Here is a 22254-nt window from a genome sequence, read left to right as displayed (position 1 = left end):
CCATCTACCAAAATTTTGATGGGTCGGTAGAAACCGCGAGTGAAAATCCACACACCAAGACGAAAACCGCGCGTATATATACATACAATATATATATATATATATATATATATATATATATATATATATATATATATATATATATATATATATATATATATATATATATATATATACATATATACACCGAATAGATTCAAACACACAATCCATCACTCGCGAGCAGACACTCGACCCATTCCGTTATGCTCGAGTGAGGGGGTGTCCCAGAATTATCTTGGGCTAGATTCGGGTCCGGGTGAAGAGAGAGCGAGAGAGAGCGAGAGAGAGAGAGAGAGAGAGAGAGAGAGAGAGAGAGAGAGAGAGAGAGAGAGAGAAGGAGGGGGTGTATATTGACGGTACACGAGGCGAGCTATGTTAATACGCGCCGCATACGTTTTACATCTTATTACCATCAAGGGGCTGCTCGATCTGCACCGGGTAGCGGGTTGGCCTACGTAAAGGTGTGTACATCGACGGCAGGTGTAGGTAAGAAAAAGGGGAACCGAGTTCGGACGGAGAAGGAAAGCCAAGAGGTACGAAAGCGAGGATAGATGCAGAGCTTCGACGCAAATTGAATACAGAAAAGTATATATATATATATATATATATATATAAAAGGAACGGTGAAAGAGAGACGATAAGACGAGACAAAAAAAAAAAAATAAAGGACAAGGTAAAGAAACTTCTACCCCTGTATGAAAAATTGACCGCCCCCCTTTCCCTTTCCAAACCCGTATCGGAGGACGTATCCCGAGAATCTGAATAAATCGCGTGTTCATAGAAATGTCCGCGGAAATCGACGAGGGTAAAATCTTTTCGATCCTTGAAGGGAGAAAAAAAATAAATAAATAAAAAATAAAATAAAAAAAAAAAAGATTTCCGAACATCGTATTTTTCAAACTGTTAAAAGAGGATGGAAAGGTGAATAAATATTTAATTGTGGAGATTCAACTTTTCGCAATCGTTAACTTCCCTTCGTTACGAATTTGTAACGACTGACAATTTTACAGAAGTTTCGTAACCGGGGTTTTTTTTTTCCTCAATATAAATATACAAGTAACGTCAATTTGTACGATGATCGATTTTTTATTTATTTATTTATTTTTTTTTAATTTTTCAAATTTGTATTCACGTAAGTTTTTACACCGAGGAGGTAAATCTTGCAGAGAGTTTTGACTGTGTAACGTGAATTTTGCCGCGATACATAATAAACTATGTATTACGTATGTATGGTATACATTTGTATATGTTAAACGGTGTTGGAAAATCGTGGGTAGGACGTAATAAATATTAATCACAATCTGCGTACACATACATTATACATATACATAATATGCATGGATATGTATATATATACTATACACATCTACCTACGGATAGTAATGCGTAGCGGATGTACAGCGAAAGCAGCCTTGAGGAAAGCTTCGTTCGTTGATTGGTAAAATTTCGCTGTTGCCCGTTATACAATTTTACAATACATGTTCAGATTTCACCAATTTTGTATAAATTACAATCAAATTATACCTACGCGTAGAAACGTTTCCACAACCGTTACAAGACAACGTTAAGTGAGAAAAAAATAAGAACTGAACACAAAAAAAAAAAAAAAAAACATTAGGAGACCGACAAATGAGAAGCAAAAAGTAATTATACGATTCAAAATTGACTTATAGTCTTGAAATTGGATACGACGAGTACCGTTGCGAAACTTTTCCCGTCCAGTGTGTGTGTGCGTGTGGTTTTTTTTTTTTTTCTTCATGTTTTATTTTTATTCTCTTATTTATTCTTCTTTTTTTCCATCATCTCTCTGCCCGAAAAAAAGGGCAACAACATAATACACGAGGGGTGTTTCCGGAGGAGAAAAAGGGAATGGGTTAAGGTATGGGGGAGGGATAAGTTGTCACGTTTGGATATCTGACGGGGAAGCCGGGCTTAGAGGCAGCTTAAAGAGGTAAGTTTTTCACTTTTCCGCTCAGGAATTCCGTCCACGTTTCACCGTACACGTATGGGTATGTGTGTATATACGCGTACCTTATACGGAAAAAAGCGGGGCGGTCTAAAGTTCCCTACACCGATCGACCGGCGTTTCGAAATACCTATAAGACACTTACGCCTCGTACGACACACGTCCCTACGATCCTTTGACGAAATCGCAATACATATATATATATATATATATATATATATATATATATATATATGTGGATGGGTATGTGCATGCTATACATACATATAAGTATAAGTTCACCCCGAGTATATGTATACTTATGGGGAATTCCATGCGAATCCAACCGACACCTGATCCTCACCATTTTTGATTTTGTTCAAATTTTTTTCAGAAATTGTCCCAACTCTTATACGGTACCACGAATTTTTTCGGAATTTTTATTCAAATGCTCAATTTGTTGTAATTAATGAGGGTGATTTTGAAACGGAGCGTATAAAAAATCGCGGAACGAATCAAAAATGGTGCGGGAAAAGAGGGGTGAATTTGACATGGAATGCCCCATATATAGCATTAGGTATATAAAGATAGTTTTCAGGATTTTACAAATTTGAAAATTATTCATGCGATTTAGGAGAATTTTATTCATCGTATCACTTTCTTCAACAGTTATCGTCAATGGGCAATGGTTTTTTGAATCTCTTATTCATGTATGAAAAAAATCTGTTCGATTAATCATTAAGCTTGTCTTTGGCCCCAATCTTAATTTAATTACCAAATCCGTCATATTCAAACAATTAAAAAGACTGTTACGTTGATTTCACGAGGAAAAAAAACAATCATACTATTTTTGGATGAAGAAAAATTCTCTCATATCGCACTTTGAGCAATGATAGCTATTTAAATTGGCGGTAATGGATAAATGAGCTTCGCAATAAAGTAGGTCATAACGACAAGTGGCGATAGTCGCAAATTGGCAGTAACTCGCTGGGTGATACATATCCAAGGTTGAAAACATGATCGAGAACTGTAACTTCTCGTCTGGCGGTTAGTGTTTACATTCAAACCAATTATTATAAGTCTGTCGATAAGATTGTACCAGGTCAGAGTTGTTCATATTATGCGATAATTGTATGGTATAGTTATTATACATAAATACTAAATCCAATATCTCTACTTGAATGCAAAACACCTCAAATCACAACCGTAAAAATTTTCAGGTACAATTACTTGTACAAATCCCATCACCAAACCTGATACATGTTGAAAATCTTTATTATAATGTAAAGTTCAGGAATCGTAGGAGACGGACTATGACTGAATAAGGACTGGACTTTTTTTTCACAACTAATTTCTGGCATACAAAATTACCTGCAATTGCGTAAACCGTTTTGTTTCTCCCGTTGTTAACAAGCAAGATTTTCGAAACAACAGAGACTAGAAAGGATGATATGAGATACTTTTAATGAAGTGAATGTTGTACATACTGACTGTAAAAACCAAGTCAAGAAAAACTCAAGTGAAACTGAAAACGTTCATAATTTCTCAGACCTTGGAATCACTACCGATTCGACTTTCGAGGCCAAAGGGGCCAAGATCCCTACATTATCAGTCCATGAAGAAGCAGCTCCTTTTACAACGGTGTGAATTTAACCCAAAGTCCGCCAACAGCAGTCGTCAAAAAGTAATTCGGGTCCAGTTGAATGGGAATTTTGGTACGCGACGAAAGTTCGAATGTGTACTTCTGAATGATCGTCGCGACAGCAGCCTTCATGATAAGCGTGGCGACCCGTTGTCCAGGACAAATCCTCGGCCCCTCTCCAAACGGAAGATGGACAAATTTGTGTCGCTGCTGTTTGTTCTCCTCGGTGAAACGTTCAGGATTGAATTCCTCAGGTTTCGGCCAGTACTCGGGATCCGTGTGCAAAGCAGCAATCGGTATCACGACAAAAGTTCCAGTACTGACGGGACAAGTGATTCCGTCCGAACCTACGAGCTCGGTGTCATTCGTGCACCGTTTCAGCAGAGCTCCGGCAACGGGAAAAAGGCGCGTTGACTCGTTGATGACTCGATCCATGTACACCATTTCCTGGACAGCTTCGTAAGTGAGGCCACCACTCTTTAAAACGACGTCTACGACTTCTCGGCGGAGACGATCTTGGACTTCGGGATGTGCGGCAAGCTGGAATACCAGGAAGCTTAAGGTGATGCTGGCAGTTTCGTACCCGTCGAAGAAGAAGGAGGCAGCGTGAGCGGTGATGACGTTGTCATCGAAGACCTGATCCAAGCTCGAGTCGACCTTGGAGTTCTTCTTAGCCTCGATCATGAGCTGCAAGAAGTCCGGACGTTTTACGCCTCGCTCTTCCCTGTGCTTCATAACGTCTTGGACGATCTTCCTGAAGAACTGATCCACTTCTTTGGGTATGAAACGTATCTTCAGAATCCTCGACAGCATCGGTACGAACAGCACGATGGTCTGGATCAGACCCTTCGCGATGCTCGGCTCGAACACCAGTCGTCCAACGGCTCTGAACGGTCCGTCTTTACTGTCACTTTTAAAGCTGTCACCGTCGACACCGAAGGCTGAGCTTGCGACGATCTCAGCAGTGTATTTGGAGAATAGATCCTTTAATTCCAGCTCGGCTGTATCGCGGTGACCTTTCCCGCTGCATTTTTTATTCACATACCCGTCAAGCTCGGCACAAGCGATCCTGATCGACTCGAATAAATATTTAAGCTTTCCCGAGGTGAAGGCTGAGCTCAATTGCTGTCTCGAGGCTTTCCAACGATCTCCGTTTGTGAAGAAGGGATTGGCGGCAAGTATAGGATCCATCCTTTTGTCTATATCGAAGTTATTGTCGGAGAAATCCTTGAAGTTTTTCGACATTACGCACTTCACCAGTTCCGGATCGCGCAGGATCAAAGACGGGCTTCGAAAGTTGTAGAAACCGATTACACTGCGATCCGGCATCTTGTTGTAGAACTCTCGGTACAAATCAGACATCTGCTTCCGCAGAAAAATCATCGGCGCGACGTGTCCGAGACCAGGTAAAGCTCCATCCAAACATGGTACAGACTTTTCTTTCCAATAACCGTAAGTGCTGGTCAAATGCCGATACAGAAGCGAGACTGCCACCAAAATTAGACCGATTATGCAGTACGTCTGATCCATGGCTGGACTCCGAGCTCACTGACGGACTGATTACCAGTCCACACTTAAATAGGCGTATGTAACTGCGCATCCGAACGAGACTCGCATATATCAAAGTTGATGTACGCTTCGCTATAGCATATACGAGACTACGGCCCCAATTTTTCACCTAACAAATTGACGACAGCTTCAATTTACGACACAATATAGTGATGTAGCATATTTAAATTCTTATGTATTCGTGAATGCAAGTGCGGACGCGAATTTGTCATTGATATTCGTGAACTCGAATACACGTTTTTGAATCTGGCGCCATTTCTCTTTGACTAAAAGTAGACAATCGATTGACTAACGGGTACACCGATTATTTGTTTCATTAATTATTCAACGACAAAGTGATAACAGAAACAAATTAATTTCAAGGTTTGATTGTGACTAAAGATTTGCAAATATTTTTAAAGATGAGTAATTCAAAGAATATTTTACACAGAAAACAAACTTTCGTAATAAAAGTTCGTTATCTAACTAATTTTTTTTTTTTTTTTCTCGTTTTTGACTTCTTTAATATCATTTCACAATCTGTTTTTACCTTGATCCGTTGCATATCAGGTTCTAAGGTCAAACGAACTTGGCTGTTGTTTATGATGCATAGTCACTACAGTTGATGAGCTTTTATCGCTGCCTGCGAATTACTGCAAATTGAACATGCATTGCTAGTATTGCCAAGTTAAGAGATTGTTTGAACACTGTTCTGTAAAGTTATATCGATCACGGTTATACCTTCTCCTTTTTGTTTTTTTATTACATCGATATCCGTATAATCATTCCAAATTAATCCTTATCTCGTAAAATAACATAACGTAACAATGAACTTAGTAAACATATTTTAGGTGAAAATTTGAATCGCTTTAGTGATTTACAGCAAAGATTCTTACAAAGGTGAGATGAAATTAATTGAGCAGAGTTTAATTTTAAATTGGAAATGAAATAATTTTTCTAAAAAAAAAAGTAACAATAAAAATCGTCGAGCTGAGTAGGGAAAATTGTATAGCAAAAAATAACAGTGGTAGATAATTATCGCGAAATTAATTAGCTCGTTAAAATTGAATAACCAATCATTCGTTACGTTCTTAATCTCTCGCGAGTCGCAAGATTTAAAACAATTATCGTTTCTCGACGAGTCTATTTTCATAAAAAACTATAAAGTAACCGTTTCTCCATTTTTCTCACTTTGCTTTTCCAACTCCCAACTCAATTCCAGCCATTTTATCCGATTCTCTTTATCACACAAAGAGGCAAAAGGCTCTTCTTACTCGTTAAATTATTCAGTTAGCAGTTATTAGTTCATCGCGCAATCTCGAAGGTTTAACAATATCTCAAATTTATCTTAGCCTCGATGTCAAAACCGTTTCTTACAATCAAATCCGGATCGTCTTTCTTATCAGCCGGTATTTTCTCCTCGCCTGATCGATTACACTGCATTTCGAACCCTGGTGCGTATAATTGTTACATTTCGGTCTTCAATCAAAGCACCTAATGTTTAATATCGTTCCATCTATAGTCTTAAGACGCAGATTCAGCACCCAGTCTATGGGTGCCTTATGGCTTTATACATGGGAAGTTCGATAAAGTTTAATCGAGATTTAACGACAGTTTTGGGACGGAGTAAATCAGAGGTGAAGGGGCCTGAATAATACCCACGACATCGTATTCGTATATTATTATTCCGTGTGTGTGTGTGAGTGTTTTGTGCATATGTGTGCGAGCGTTTTAACGGTTTATTGTTATATCGTTCGGGTGAAATTAATATAGGTACCCTAATGCCACGTGTATATATGTATATACATATATATATTATACATGTATAGTATATATACGCATAAGTATAGGTATATATTAATAGGACGCTGGGCGTCGGTAATAAATAAAAGTTACTGCCGTTTCGTCGCTCTGTGTAACTGAGGAGAAAAGAAAAATGAAAATAAGAGGATATAATAATGAAAATCATATTTTAGTTATGGCCACAAATCTTGATTAAGTTTTTACGTCGCCTTGAAAGATAAGAATTATGAGGATAAAAAATGGGGTATAAAGAAGACAAGATTTTATAGCAAAATTGCGAGATCCGGATACATTGATACATACGAATACGTCAGTTTTAACTCCTGAATAATTCTGATTCCAGAATATGGAGCTTAGGGATGATTTTTTATTTTTTTTTTTCTCTCTTTCATATTTCAATATCGTCATTCGTCTAAATTTGGGTAATTGACGTACAGCAAGATTCGAATTTTCGAAAGCTCGGAATTCCCAATCGAGCAGAAACACTGTGATGATGAAATAGGTAGAATGAAACGAATGGTAAAAAAAACATAAAAGACGTAAAATTAGCAAAATTTTCAAATGCTGCCGCTGCTGCAAGAAACGTAGAATTCTATACTTTGTCGAAGCTGCGCGTATGAAGCAGATAGAAAAAAAACAAAACAGTTACGAAAAATAAACGATTTTGTATCTGTTGGGAAAAGAGAGGAGTTGAAAAAAAAAAAAAGAAAATAAAAAAACAATTCATCGCTTTAAAATGGCATACTATAACTTTGATCCGAGAGAGTCGAGTCTCTCTTTTTTTTTTTTTTTTTTCTTCATCCAGTAGCATTCGAAGCGTGGGAAATACGAAGAAAAGCTACCGCAGTCAAACGGTAATGAAAATACGAGGAAAACAAAACGAACGAATTGAAAAACACGAAAAAATAGGGAACGAAATGTACAAGAAGAGAAAAAAAAAAAAACAGCAAAAAAATATACAAACCACGCAACGAAGTACACAAAGGATTACAAATATTCGGAGCGATGTTTCCGCAGGGGTCAGTTTTCCATGAACAAAGCGACACGTGCGGAAAAATCGGGCAAGCTTGCGCAGCGCGGGGCTTTTATATGCGACAGATATTGCACTCTGGATAATGGCTTTCCGGTTAACCGTATCAACTTTGACGCACCGGCTGCCGGCAGCTGCATGCCGTTCATAAAATTATTACTGACAATTTTTTTTGCCCGCTTTCAACCGCTTTGAGCCTTCCCGTTTGACGATATTTGTGTAAGCTTGAACAGAGCTTGCAGCTACCCTTGTTGTTTTACGTTTAAAAATTAGGTAATTGGTTACCGTGATTCGTTTCGAATTTTTCTACAAACCATTTTTCTTTTCTTTATTGTTCGGAAATTAATCATTGGTTTGAATAAGAAAAGGATCCAAAACTTTGAATAAGAGTTGATTGACTGAAAATATTCGTGAAATAGTTTCCAGGAGCAAAATTAGCGAATAAACAAAATTTATTGTTTATGTACGAAAGGAATGGAAAGATCCTTGAATAGCATATTTCTAATCCTTTTTCGAGAAAGAAAATTCTAAACTGTAATTTTTGATAAAAAAAACTGTTGAAAAAATTCTAGATATAAAAATTGCATTTTTAATTGCGGGTTAAATATATATATATATTGGAGTGAATTTTAAACGATTACAGGTAATTTGTTTGATCCAGGATGGATGGATAAATTGGGGTTCAATTTACCTCTGCTAGATTCGATTTAATAGGTGAATTTAATTATCGTAGGAGAAGGGAATTACCTTTTTGCTCAACACTTCGCTGCCGCTGCTTTTGCTGATTCTGCTGCTATATTATGCTGTTGCTGCTGCTGTACATTTTACTTCCTTGCAGAGACTTCAAAGGAGCACTTATCCAAGAATTAAATAGGAATCAGCTGCCTTATGACGCGGAATTCGATGCAAGAGCTGTTGGAAAGAAAAATTGATATTAGAAGTTTGAAAAAGAAGTAAATATTTGAGCAAGAATGAAAGCCTCAAACATTTCCTAAAATCTACGGATTCAAGATTATACGAACTTCTTGACAAGATTTTTCTTCCAGTTTCCTTGATCTCAATAAACTCAAGATTCGAAATTTATGACTCATTGATTATAAATATTGACAAACGTCTTGAAAAATATGAGGCAAATTTTCCTAAACACTTCTGCTTTCAATTACAGCTATCGACTTGCAGCCTTTTAAAAATTTTACATTCTATTGGGTAGAAAAAAAATATGCGCGTAACTTAATGTTGGATAAAAATCTAGCGTAAGGTCGCCTGGAATTGAAAGTGGAAAATTCTCCTCTCTTTTTTTCGACCCGGCAATTTATCAACCAACAAATCCCCAAGACACAGGCGAACCTCGTACGGCGAATAATTCATAAGCGCGTATATTCGATTTTATAACGAAGGTACCTGCACGTTTTGAAAGAATCCTTAAGAATAAAACGAAGCGAAAAGGAGTGAATAATAAGAAGAAAGGTATATAGCAGGGAAAAAGACTTCTTTAAAAAAGAAATACCACTCACTTTATAATTCTGTAGTGGTAACGAGATATTATTTCACTTGGAACATTGCACGCTGCTGTCAGTATTCAAAAAGCAGTCAAATTTGTTCAGCCGATGCCTGAAATTCATCCTCCAAACCTGAAACCATACCGAAATACAGAATCGTTAGATAGAATAAAAATATAGCCAGTGAAAATATAGAATAATCGAAATTCTTACGAATTTTCTGTACTTTGACTTTATAAATTTTGATTTTGTTATACGTAGACTTTCTATTATGAAAATTCGACATTGTGATACTTTCATTATTTCCAATCTTTTTAAATTTTTACCCCACATCCAAACCTAGAAACTTGAACAAATAATTTCACAATAATTGTAGGGCATTATTATAACTATAATAAAATCCAATAAAGGTCGCATTTGCGAAGCCTTTCAAAATTTTCGATTAACAAAACGGGTGTAAGTGACATCTAGCGATTTCGGCTTCTAAGCTAAAAATAATCGATGCATCGATTAATCGAGTTCAAAAAAATGATCGAACACGACTCGATTAAATTCGTAAAAGTTAATCGATTAGTCAATCATTTTGTATTTTTTTTTTTCTCAAACCGTAAATTCAAAATCAAATTTTCGTGAATGGTGGAAAACTTTTTTGATAATTAGTAGCTTTGTTCAATAATTTTTTTCAATTTCAGGTGAAAATATTCATTCATCTTTCACTTATTGCATCAAATAGGTACTAAATAAGTATGGTAATGATAATGATTGATACTTTAATCACGTAAATTGATACTGCATTGCTTCTTTCGTGTTTGTAAGAAACAAAAACGAATTGTAAATAAAAAAAAAACTTGATTAATCGTGAAAAAATAATCCATCATTTTGTATCATTCTTATAATTTGCAGACGATAAGTATCGGTAAATTAAAATCGTCAACCCGCGTATCCGCAGGATATAACATATAATCGAAGAAGCTTCAACGCGGGATGAAAATTGAGCGAATATTGCAAGGCTGCTAATCACGGTGTCATATTAGGGAGAAAATTAATCGCGGTGCCTTTGGCAGAGACAAAGTGTGGCTGTGGATATTGCGGTGATTAAATTTCGATAGCTAGGACGACGTGCAGCAGGTACGTGCCGCTGATCCTCGGGTGGAGGTGTAAATGGCGGGATGGTTTGATAATCATTCGAGGCAATCAGCGAGGCAGTTCCCACCGCGAAAGTCCGTTTAGCATAAATGATGGGATCCTGGATTACGTGATCGGCGGCCAAGGCTGTCGGACGATTATGACGTCACCCGCCTTGCAGCCAACCGATTTCGTCCTGTTGCAGGACGATCGCCGCTCGACGCTGAAGGGCTTTCACGCCCCGCGGGCAAAACGGCTTCGCGCCTCCCGGATAATTGGAAATTAACCAACCGTCGATGCGCGAGACGTTTCCGGCAATCTCTCTAATCGCAAACGGCTCTCTGACTTCAAACCCCCGAACCGATTCGGCATTAACACACGCTAATCGCAGTGAAATAATTTCATTCTGAAATTTCATCAAGAAGAAAAGACTCAAACATATCCTAAAAACATCAAAGTAGATAAACGAGAAGAGTTCTGGGCACAGATTCCTATCCGACACTTTACCGACACTTAAACAAGACACGAACCTTTCTTTAGAATGTTCCAAGGTGGGGGATGTATATTCTGACTGACTTTATCGATCACGAAATCATTGAATTGATCTGGTGAGATAAAATGAGTAAAAGCAATAAAATTGAATAAAATTTCCCAAAAAAAAAAAAATAAATAAATAAAATAAAAAAGATACAAGCCTCGTTAGAAAAAAGGACTGAAAAATCTGTGACATTTATTTGAATCCCTTTGAAAAATCGTATTTCCATGGCGGTTACTTCCGGAGGACGTTTAAAATGGAATAAAAAACGCGATTACTCGACGCGACAACTTAAACCGTTCTGTCATTCTTTGCACTCTTCTTACATTTATTTATTTATTTATTTATTTTTTTTTTTTTTCGCCCCATTCTTTTTCCCACTTCCGTTATGATAGATGCTCCCGGGCGCGGGTCGGGTTGGGTTATAAGTAAGGTAACGATGATGTAGCTTGATAAAGGTGAGGGATATAATCGAGTTAGGTCATCCGGGCAAGAGTTTCCTCCCACACGTGTAGGACACGCTTCACGTGGCTAATTCCCTTTCTTCGGCATTATATCTTCATTTCTTAGCACTCATACATTGTCGCAAAGACCATACACACAGAGACAGATCCGGCAAGGTGACAAATATTCCCCCGGACAAAAGCCCCGCTGCACATCCCTCCAATTATTATTGTATAGTTTCCGTTCGCGTTTCGTTACTCGACTCATCATCCTCCCAGCCTCAAAATTCCGTCTTTCTTTATTTTTGCCTCAAATTTTTTCTCCCCTCGCGGATATCCCCGAGTTAATTAAAAAACAAGGCTGACGAATGAGACGATTCATTCTGATCCGAGATATATATATTTTTTTTTTCTTCTTTTCTTTTCAATTTACAAAAATTAGAATACATGGATAAAAATTCTTCGTCGCACTAATTTTTCGAACAAATATCACCGGCAGAACGTATCTGCGTTACGATTTTCGCAAAGAGTAGAAAAACAAAAAAAAAAAAAAAAAAGAAAAATACTTCAAAAAGATGTCCAAGAAACTTCAGCGAATGAAAATTTGGAAAAGAGGAAACTGGCAAAGAGTTCGAAAATAGTTATCGTCCGAGAAGTGAGATGAAAAATTGAATCTTACCCCAAGGATCCGGAAACCCGGACTGTTTTCAACTTTGATTTAACCCACGAAGCCTGTGTGCGGCTTTCGATTCGCGGTATGCGCGCATGTATTTCGGGTTTTCGAGCACTTACCGGGAATCAAGTTAAAGTTTGAAGCGGGTCGGTGGCTCCCTGCATCCCTCCCTACATCCTCGCCTCTCTCGGCAGAGTTCGAGTTCGAATTCAGAGCGATGCAAATGGGCGAAGACAGCGACAGAGGGATGTAGAGAAAGGGGCTCGTAAGGGGAATGAAACAGCCCTGCAGAATAGTGGGACTACTGCCTCCTTCTAGCTTCAGAGATCAGTATGTATGACATGCGAATAAACAGAATATATGTATACATATACACACACACACACACACAATACGAATATATGTGTGTGTGTGTGTGTGTGTGTGTGTGAGACAGAGCGAGGGTGGTAACTGAATATACATATTCATTGAGAAGCTGGTATCTTCAGCCCCTTTTTCTTTTTCTTCCTTCTTTTTTTTTCCCTTGTTATTATCCTTCTTCTTTATTGTCGTCGTGCGTTGACAATGAGAGAAATTTTTAGTTCCGGATACCGGTCAGTCCTTAACTATTTTCATTTTTTAACACAATCGAGAAATATAGTTCCAGGTAGAAGATGAAAATTAGTTTTCTAGCCGTTACCGGAAAGTCTAGTTTCCGTCGCTATTCTTTCTCATTACGATCGCTGTTGCTATATTTTCTTGCAACTGTTGCGAAAATTTAATGCTCGTGCAAGAATAAATTGACGTTAAAGCCTTGTTTAACTAAAAAAGTAGAGTAAACCTGACAAACTGATTTTGCGTTGCAATTACCGCAAAAGGATCGACAATAGCGCAAAATGTTTACGCGTACCTCTTTTTTCGTAATCCCAACAATATTCAAACAGTTTTTTTAACGTTACTTGTTTTACTCAATTTTTTTCTAGTAAATTTCTCTGAGTGTATGATTTTTCGAACAGAGAATTTTTTCCACCGTATTTTAAAAACTATTTCACGAGTTGAGAAAAAAAATCGTCGGTGAATTTTTCAAGTATATTATTTTTTTCACGACAGTGTTACATTAACTCGTGAACGAGTTTTTCTTCCGATTTTGTTTTTTTTTTCTTTTACGAGTCAATTGGTACATTTTTTGTTTTAAACCAATATCACAGAGGATTCGATTCGACTCGATTCTCGGTGAAATTGATTCACCGAAGGATGTTCTGAAATTACTATACTTTATATTCATTCAATATCAATTCCGAAAATTTTTAACATGTTCAAATTGTGGTTAAAAAAAAATCGTGTCTCAAAGACAGTAGAGTAAATTTTATTTTTTGTTTCAGTAGAAGAAATTCTCGACACGTGTACATTTGTCAAAATATGAACTCGAAATCAAAAGGTGTACCTCTTTTTCTACTTTTACCCGCATTCGATTATTTCACATACGTGCAAGTCTGCACTCTATAAATTCCGCAAATGTTATAACGGTACTTTTATATAAAATACTATGTATAATGTATGTGTGATACAGGAGCGCCTTGCGTAAGCTTAGAAATCGTTATTACGGTGACCATATTTCCTCTGCAAGTGCCCGAGGAGGGCGTGAAATAGGGAAGAGAAAGAAGGGGGGGGGGGGGGGGGCGAAAGGCTGAACGAAGGGAAAAAGGTTTGGGGTGAAATTTTATTATATTCACGGAAAAAGATACAAGTCAGCTTTTGCCATAGCTGGGGAATGAGATATTTTATGTCGACCGACGGAGATTTCTGTATATATTATATGCTGGCGAAAAGAAAAGCATGTCTCGAAATACCGGAAGTGATTGAAATTTGCTATTTTAAGGTAATGCTGTACTCGATTTAGACGTATACTGACATCTTTCCAAATATCTGAGTCTTTGGATCTCAAATGTTACGAGAGGCATGTTATTCTGAAAAAAAAACAACGGGTCGAAAAATTCTTATTCCAAGCAAGAATAAAGAAATGGCAAAGAAGTAAAAAAAAAAAAAAAAACCGTTAAATTGCGTCGATCGACTATCGCGATTAATTAAGATAATTATGAAGACAACGGAGAAGAGAATTCCAACAGAGCGAATGATGAACAGAGAAAATGTTAAGAACTTTGCAATTTATTAATACTATCACTGTTAAGAAATTATGACAGCGATAATATCAACCCCAAATTAAAAGCAATCATTTTTCGATTCTCAGAAAATGATCTCACTCTGTAGATCTCATTTCGCAATCGTGACAGAATCTATGAGATTATAGTCACAAACCTCTTCCTAAACATTATGTATAAACATTTTGTTGCCTTCTCACGATAAAATCCATCAAACTTTTTGGTTAAGTGAAAATAATGTTTTATCGAATGTGTATTATTGACTCGGAAATTTCGTACCCAGGATGAAATTCTGGCCATTGGGGCGAGATTTTTTTTAGAGTTCAGAGCATGAGAGAGAGAGAGAGAGAGAGAGATATAGAAGCGTTTATTCGCCCTGGGACAAGTCACCTTAGACTGGAATATCAACAGTATACAAAATAGAATTTAAAAAAAAAAAATTAAAAACCCATAAGCTAAATAGTAAGGAAGCAACAAAATTAAAATTAGCACTGATCTAAGATAGTAGGAGAAAAGAGGAAAACAAAACTATAGTTAAACGAGTAAATTATACGAAAATAAATAAATAGATAAATAAAAATATACATTAAAGCATTCGAACAAGATATCGCATGAAACGATTGGTGCATAAAAAAAAAAACATAAATACATGAATTGGGTTAAAATAGAATAAAATAGGTTAATAGATTAATATGACAGGGGATAGAGAGTCGGATAATCCTGTGAACGAAGAAACGAGAGGAAGATAGAGAGAGAGAGAGCGATAAAGAGAGAGAGAGAGGGAGAGTGGAAACGGAACATTTTAATTCCTGAAATTGTCAGGCGGGGCGCGTCCGATATAATCGATCTTATTTGCAACTGAATCAGCCGGCAGATTCCAGACTCTGGACCACTAGAGGATGAGGAGGAGGAGAATGATGATGAGGACGAGGAAGAGAAGAGGAAGAGGCGGTTTCGACGTCGGGCAACTAACGAAGGAAACCGCTCGCCTTGACTCTGTTCCTATCCTTTCCGCACCGGATCGTCCAGCTTCTCTCTCTCTCTCTCTCTCCGTCTCTCCGTCTCTCTCTTTCTCTTTACCTCGGTAACAGCTAACGCGATTTACATTTCCTTAAAGCCAGTCGCCCCAACCGGCGAACATCTTCTCAGTTCTTGTCCCGGGTCCACTGCTCGACCCATTTTCCCTGATCGAGAGCCAATCGAGAAGCTATCCACCGATCGAATCGAATTTGTCAAAAGAACCGCAAATTTATATTACCGATAATCTCGACTTAAGGTCTCGTTTCGCACTCTCTCGTTATTTTCTCAGAGAGTCAATCGGACGAAAGAAATATTTTTCACGATATTTTAAGTCGAGTCGATTTGTGTAACGATTTTCTTTTTTTCTCTTTAGAAGAATTCCGAGAAAAAATTATTTCCGAATATATAACCTTTAGAAAAATAAAGAAAGAAAAAAGAAACTTGAGTTCAATTTATTTTTTCCCCAGTTACTGAAATTTATCTTGATTCACGTAAAAGTTTTATGGAATTTCGCTGAGACTTTGTTTTGTTTCAGTTTAATTCAAGCATGCGTGAATTTAATTTGAGTCATATGAAATTGCGACAAATTTATTAGGCTGATTTTTTTGTGCCTGTAGAGTTTTTGATCAATTGACTTGCGTTAGTCACGTAAAGTTTTTTGAACCGATCAAAGTTCAGTTTAAGTCGTCTCAGGTTAGATAAAGTTTTGCAAATTTATTTCAAACAGTTCATCAAGTCTCGATTTAATCACTGGTACTTCTAAGAGTTCATTTAAAGTTATAATTCTAGTCTATCGGAGACTTTTTAATTTAGTTTGAACATCGACAAAGTCTTTTTATCTCACTCAAGGCATATTGAAGTTCAATTCAATTGCGTCAAATTCGAAGTATTCATTTGAAACTTTCATTTAAATTGTTCGGCCAACCTTTCAGGTTCATTCAAAGTTACTTTGGGTCTCGCAAAGTCTCTTACAGTGAAGTCCATTCGAAATAATTTTAATCTCAAGTCAGTGAAGTGAAGTTTTTTTTACAAGATCCAAAGTATCGATGAATTCTTCCGAACTCACTACTTGAAGTATTTGGAATTCATATTTTATCCGATTCAAGTTTCACCTCAAAAGATATTAAAACTCAAGTCAAATAATGCGAAGTCTTTGAACTCATTTCAATTCTCGATAAAGCTCTTTGAATTTCCGAGCGTTTTATTTACAGCCACTTCAAGTCACATATATATCCAGTTAAATTCCCTTCAAACCTGTGCGCGTGTAAAAAATTGAATGAAATAACTGGGAGTCATTCATTCGAAGTCTTCGAAAGTCGCATCAAGCTTGCAGCTTAAAATTGTCAAAAAAAAAAAAAAAAATGTCAAGACTAAGGGTGGTTATTTTTCGCAACTGTGCGAATCGCAGCTAAATTCTGCCACATTCCAATCAAGGGTGGTAAAAATTTGCGAGTTTCTTCTTGAGAGGTTTAAACGCGGCTTCGAATCGAAGCGAGGGAAAATTGCGGGGACACAATTACCGTTTTGAACGTATCCCTACGAGGTTATCCTTCGGGAAGCTCCTGAAATAGTCGGAGAGTCCTTCGGCAAGGAAGCGGACCCTGCTTCACCGTCACGTGATTAATCTAGTCGTTTGTCAGCCAGGCCAGAGTTTATCCTTTTCCTTACCGCATCTAATCCTCCTTCCCATTCGATTCTAAACTACCCATCCCATCCGTTTCTCGGCAGTCCCACGCCGAAAACACGCTCATACAATCAGCTAACAACTAACACCGATTCTATACCCTAAAACCTAACCTAACCTAACCTAACCCAACGCCGATTCTACACTCCGAAGAATTAATTAATCTATCGATCCCAGGTACGTTTCTAAGTACTCTCTCCATCTTCATCAGCTTCGTATTCAAGGTACTTCCCACCTCTGATCCGGTCGTAGATATCATTGGAAAATGGAATACGGTATCTCCAGTTAAATAGACATATTCGATTTTGAAAAGAATTGTTTGACAAATCTTTTCTTTCCTGTTATAATTTCAATTTCGAAGAATTCCTTTGAGTAGTAATCAAAATTAAAGCTCGAGTGATGTGGTTTTGAACAACATGTAGAAAAAAAGCTCATACGAAGGCGTTCCATGACAAATTATCGAGTTTTGAACCTCGGCACTTCCAAGACATGGCCAGTTTTTTTTTCTTTTTTTTTAACCTTTCCATGGTTAGTAATTTCCTGAAACTCCCAAGAACCGATTTTTTTAAACTCAATTGGTATTGGTCTCAATTAGTCTTGTGGTTGATTTTTTTCTGTTTTTTTTGTGCAGTTCGAAATATCGTACACTTCAAAAACTTCAGCACAAAACCAAAAAATTTTAACTCTTATTCCAATCAGCTCAAGTTTGCTCTCGCTCGTCGGAAAATTGGTTTAAAATCGGTTGCCAAAATTTGTAACGAACAGACAAACAAACAGACAGACAAGAAATCGAGTTCATAAAAATATTTAAAAATATTATCTCACCAATCATCAACTTCACGTGATGTAAAAAAAAAATTGTTTCATACTATTCAATCCATCATCGATAAACATTATGTCAAAGTAAAGTTTTTTACAGGCACCAATGGATCCGTAATTAATTCTTGAAAAAAGAGCATTTTTGATTGTTTGGACGTACTAGTCATCTTAATTTTTATCCTAGAACGGTAATGAGTGACATAAAAGAAAAGAGAAAAGAAAAAAAAAAACACCCCACGCGAATTAAAATTCCCCACCGCAAGAGAACGGCTCAAGTTTTCGACTCTGGACAAATTAATTTTTTACCACTTTTTTTTTTTTTTTTTTTGGAGACTTGGACAAAAAATGTTTTGACCCACAATATGATTCTTTGTTAAAAAAACGAAGAAAATGAGATCCTTAACGATACGACGTACCCGAAGGATGAAATTTACAGAATTGGGGCATTTTTTCATCCCCTGGTATCAAAATGGGTGAAAAAAAAAAGAAAAAAAATAATAACAAAGTTATCGTTCCAGAGTTAATCTTCTTCTTCTTCTTCTTCTTCTTCTTTACCTTCTTCCTCATCCTGAGAGAGGTTTCACAAGGCTTAAAGACCTCAGGATAAACTCCCCGACTCCCGATGGCAAAGCCGAGACTTTCCTCGGGCTGGTGACCCGGAGTCTCGTGCCACAGCAGCATCCCAGGATCCAGACATCCAGCCGTGTTGCCTCGCGTGCAAACTACTCCTGAGGGCATTGCAGTAGCTATGGCTATGAGAAGCATAAACACAAACACGTAACTAGCGTTGCACAGCCACCCTCCTCTCCTAGCTTCGTCCAATCCGTGTCTCCGTGTTTCTGTGTGTTTTTGCGCTCCTCCACACAGCGACAGAGTCTGCAAGGCTGCGGCCAAGTATCCACGGAATATCGTATGTTCTCCGAGCATCGAGTGTATATATATATATACCATGCAGAGCCCGGTTTCAACTCCATGAAGGCATTTAGCTTCACTGCATACGGGACCCTCCTTGTCCCCTGAACCGCAGAATTTCCACCGATATTCGATTCTCTTCACACAATTTTTTTCCAAACACTTGAAAACGCTCGATCAAACACCCGATAATTATTTAAAATTTTTTAAACCAGGTGTTAACCGGTCGATTGAGCGGAAAAAAAAAAACGTTCACAAGGCGGAGGTTAAAAAATCAAATTTCAAACTGACTCAAGCCTAACTAGATTACGATTTTAGATTCTTTCGAATAACTTCGAGCAAATCATTCGGACTTGCATTATTTTTATCTTTGGTTATTTTTGTTCAGGCTATTTTTGTATAGCTTATTTTTGTCTCCATTTATTTTTGCTTGGGTTGTTCTTGTTTCGATTATTTTTGTTCGGGTTGTTTTTTTTTAGCATATTTTCGCCTCGGGTTATTTTTCTATAGGTTATCAAGATCGGTCACCCATAATTACATACTTGCAAGGAAATATATTTATGAGAAATCTGAAATAAATCATTCTAATCTCTATAAAAATATACTTCGTTTCGCTGATATAAATTTAAAGAGTAAATTGTCAGGCAGCCGATGTGCTGAAATTAAATAATCACCACAACGAATCACTAATTTTTTTACGTTATTCTCGTGAAACGCAGCTTGATTTTTTTCAACTAATAAATCCAATGAAGATAAAAAACAGGAAAAATTTTATTAGTCGTTCTGAGCATGAAAAACATCGTACAAGAAAACCTTTCAAAAAACTGTTCTCAATTTGTGTTCTCATTTCCTTAGGTTAAATTTTCGGTCCAATTTTCATTTCGTGGAGAAAAAACGTGAAATAATTCCAGAAAAATATTGACATCGATTTCTTATTTCCGTCCAGTCAATCGTCACTGATTCTGACAAGAATAATTTAGATACAGATTGTGAGAAAGAAAATCGCTCAATGATGACCGAAAACAAGAGAATCCAAGCAAGCATCGCGCATCAAGGAGAGAAAAGAAGAGAATAAAATAAAACTTACCGAAGAAATGAAGAGGGGAAAGGGGAAAGGAATTTATATGAAGACGGAGGAAGGGAGGAACGGAGAAGAAGACGAGGGGTGAAAATAGTGCGAGGGTTTCATCCGGTGACACGGGTACCTTTATACGAAACGTATAACGTCAACTCTTTGAAACGGCTATAGGCTGCAGGCAGGGATGCCGGGAGGATTCGATTTTATACGGAAGCTGGCGACGCGACGTGGGCGTTTTGCAATTTTCAAACTTTTCCGCTTTCTATATATGGAAGGACGCGCGATAAACCTTGAACCAACATTTTCCAGCGTTCCAGGTGGAAGAAACTACGCACCCTAGGTATAACATAAAGGATCCCCCCCCAAGGCTTATTCGGCGACTCACATTCATTCGATTTCCACTCTTTTCAACATTTTTTCACCCGTGTCATCTGAAATCAAATTCCATCATACCAATTTTCCTCTGCACATATATATATATATATATATATATATATATATATATATATACATATATATGTATTAAGGTGAGCCAAAAAAAAATAACCTATCGAATCTATGGTCTCAAAAGGACCTATTTACCGAGGAAAAAATTCTAGCTCAATGTTAAAAAGTGTGGTTGGCCATTTGAAATTTCCCATTTGAATAACGATTAAAAAAAAAAAAATTTCAGCAAATATGCTGTAACTATTGAACCGTTAAATGCAACGAAGTGCAACGAAGTTTCTAGTTTTTTCTCATCTTTTACAGCCAAAACTTTGACTTGTGTCACATTTCATTAATTTTTTTGAAGTTTTGAAAGTGTTTACACTTTATCTCGTCACGTTTCTTTCACTCTTATTTTATTTGTTTTTAATTTATTTTTTTTTTTTTTTTTTTTTTGCAATAATTGCATCCCAAGATTTCAGTAAAACGATCGCGCAGCGAAGCGTTGATTCGAAACAAATTATCTTACGTGAAATACCTGACAAAAGAAACTTTTACAATTTCCAACACAATTCTCTGTAACGATGCCTTCTGCACAGCATCTGACATCACGCGATCTAATTCTCGCATCAGTTTATATACCGAACGTTTTAAACTTTCCCGAATCTTCTCCGTGCGACGAGATTCAAAACCGGCGAAAAGCTTTGCAAGCACGTCTAGATAAAAATCGGACGAAAAATAATCGTGAAATATGAGAGAACCGCGGAATCGAGCTTTTCACAAAACTTGGCCTATTTCCGGCTTTTGAATCGAGACCTGTTTAAAAACTTGATGAAAAATGAGGCAAAGTTAACCGCAAATGTGTCATAAAACTCGTCTCACCTATTTCTTTTTGCTTTTTTTTTTTTTTACATTCTATAATCAGCCGATTAATTCCAGCGATCATTTCTCATTTATCACACTTTTTTCTTTCTCACTTCGATCATGATGATTACGGTGGGGAGAAATTTCGATCGAGAAGTAACCACAGGTGGGAAAGCTTGCAGGTTAAGGAGTTCGATTCAGAGCCAAGGCGGGAGAGTCTGGAGGGTTGCTTAGGTGCTTTTAAACAAATTGTGATTAATCGCAGGTCTCCCATCGTTCCGTAAATTTATCTTCAAGTTTCCCCGGCCGCGTTGCTGTGCATGAATTCACATATAGAGATATAACTATCCGCGGTACCAAAAGTTTTCTCGTTAGTTGCCCACGCCAGACGAATACCGTGCTTTTATCCACTCGCTGCTGCAACGATCGCTAAACCGGCACGGAGTGCGAAAAATATTTGAAAAACAACAACGAAAAGGGGTAAATAATTTACGGTGAAAGAGAGACTGAGACGGAAAAAAAAATCGGTGTGAAAAAAAAAAAGAAAAAACGGGAAACAACGTAAGCTTCAAAACACAGTCTGCTGAAAACCAAAAGCAATTAACACAGAAAAATTTATCAAATCATAATGTAAATAGTAAAACTGAAGTCGATTCAGTTAAATTTTGTGAAATAAACAATTACTTGCGTTCAATGCAAAGAAAATATTGGAAAATCAAAAATTCGATTAGAACGAAAGTTTAATTTTTATTAACTCTGGGAAAATTGTACGTTTTTTTCAATTTTTTGGTTTTCATTTTTCATATATCAGTAATAATTTTACTTTGTAAAATAATTATCTGAAAATCTACTGAAACTGACAATTTTACAGATGAAGTTCCTGCATTACAATGCTTTCTTTTCTGTCTAAACGTTGAATGAATGTTTTACGAATAGAATTGATCTTTCTTACTATGATTTTGTTTTTCTTGTCAGATTATTCATTCGGATTCTACACCCTGTACTGCTTCCTTAAACAAGGTACGTAA

At 37.1% G+C, this 22254-nt stretch overlaps 2 protein-coding genes across 2 annotated transcripts in view; both read right to left on the bottom strand.

The window, feature by feature from the left end:
• LOC124308645 (dynein axonemal intermediate chain 3-like) overlaps positions 1-22254 on the bottom strand; it is a 74261-nt gene that overhangs the window by 29993 nt on the left and 22014 nt on the right. Inside the window, exons 11-12 of the mRNA XM_046771531.1 lie at positions 9525-9641; positions 8758-8922 (exon numbers count right to left, since the gene is read on the bottom strand). Of these exons, the coding sequence (XP_046627487.1) occupies positions 9601-9641 (41 nt within the window). The 3' untranslated portion in view covers positions 8758-8922; positions 9525-9600. The remainder of the gene's footprint in view (positions 1-8757; positions 8923-9524; positions 9642-22254) is intronic.
• Positions 2608-5195, bottom strand: LOC124308646 (cytochrome P450 9e2-like). The gene has a single exon (XM_046771532.1). It carries the CDS (start codon positions 5157-5159, stop codon positions 3621-3623), a length of 1539 nt encoding a protein of 512 aa, XP_046627488.1. The 5' UTR covers positions 5160-5195; the 3' UTR covers positions 2608-3620.

The sequence above is a fragment of the Neodiprion virginianus genome, chromosome 7 (genome assembly GCF_021901495.1).
Source record: "Neodiprion virginianus isolate iyNeoVirg1 chromosome 7, iyNeoVirg1.1, whole genome shotgun sequence".
Taxonomy (NCBI): Eukaryota; Metazoa; Arthropoda; class Insecta; order Hymenoptera; family Diprionidae; genus Neodiprion; species Neodiprion virginianus.
Note: the sequence above shows the minus strand (reverse complement) of the source record. Positions and strands in the feature narration are given on the sequence as shown.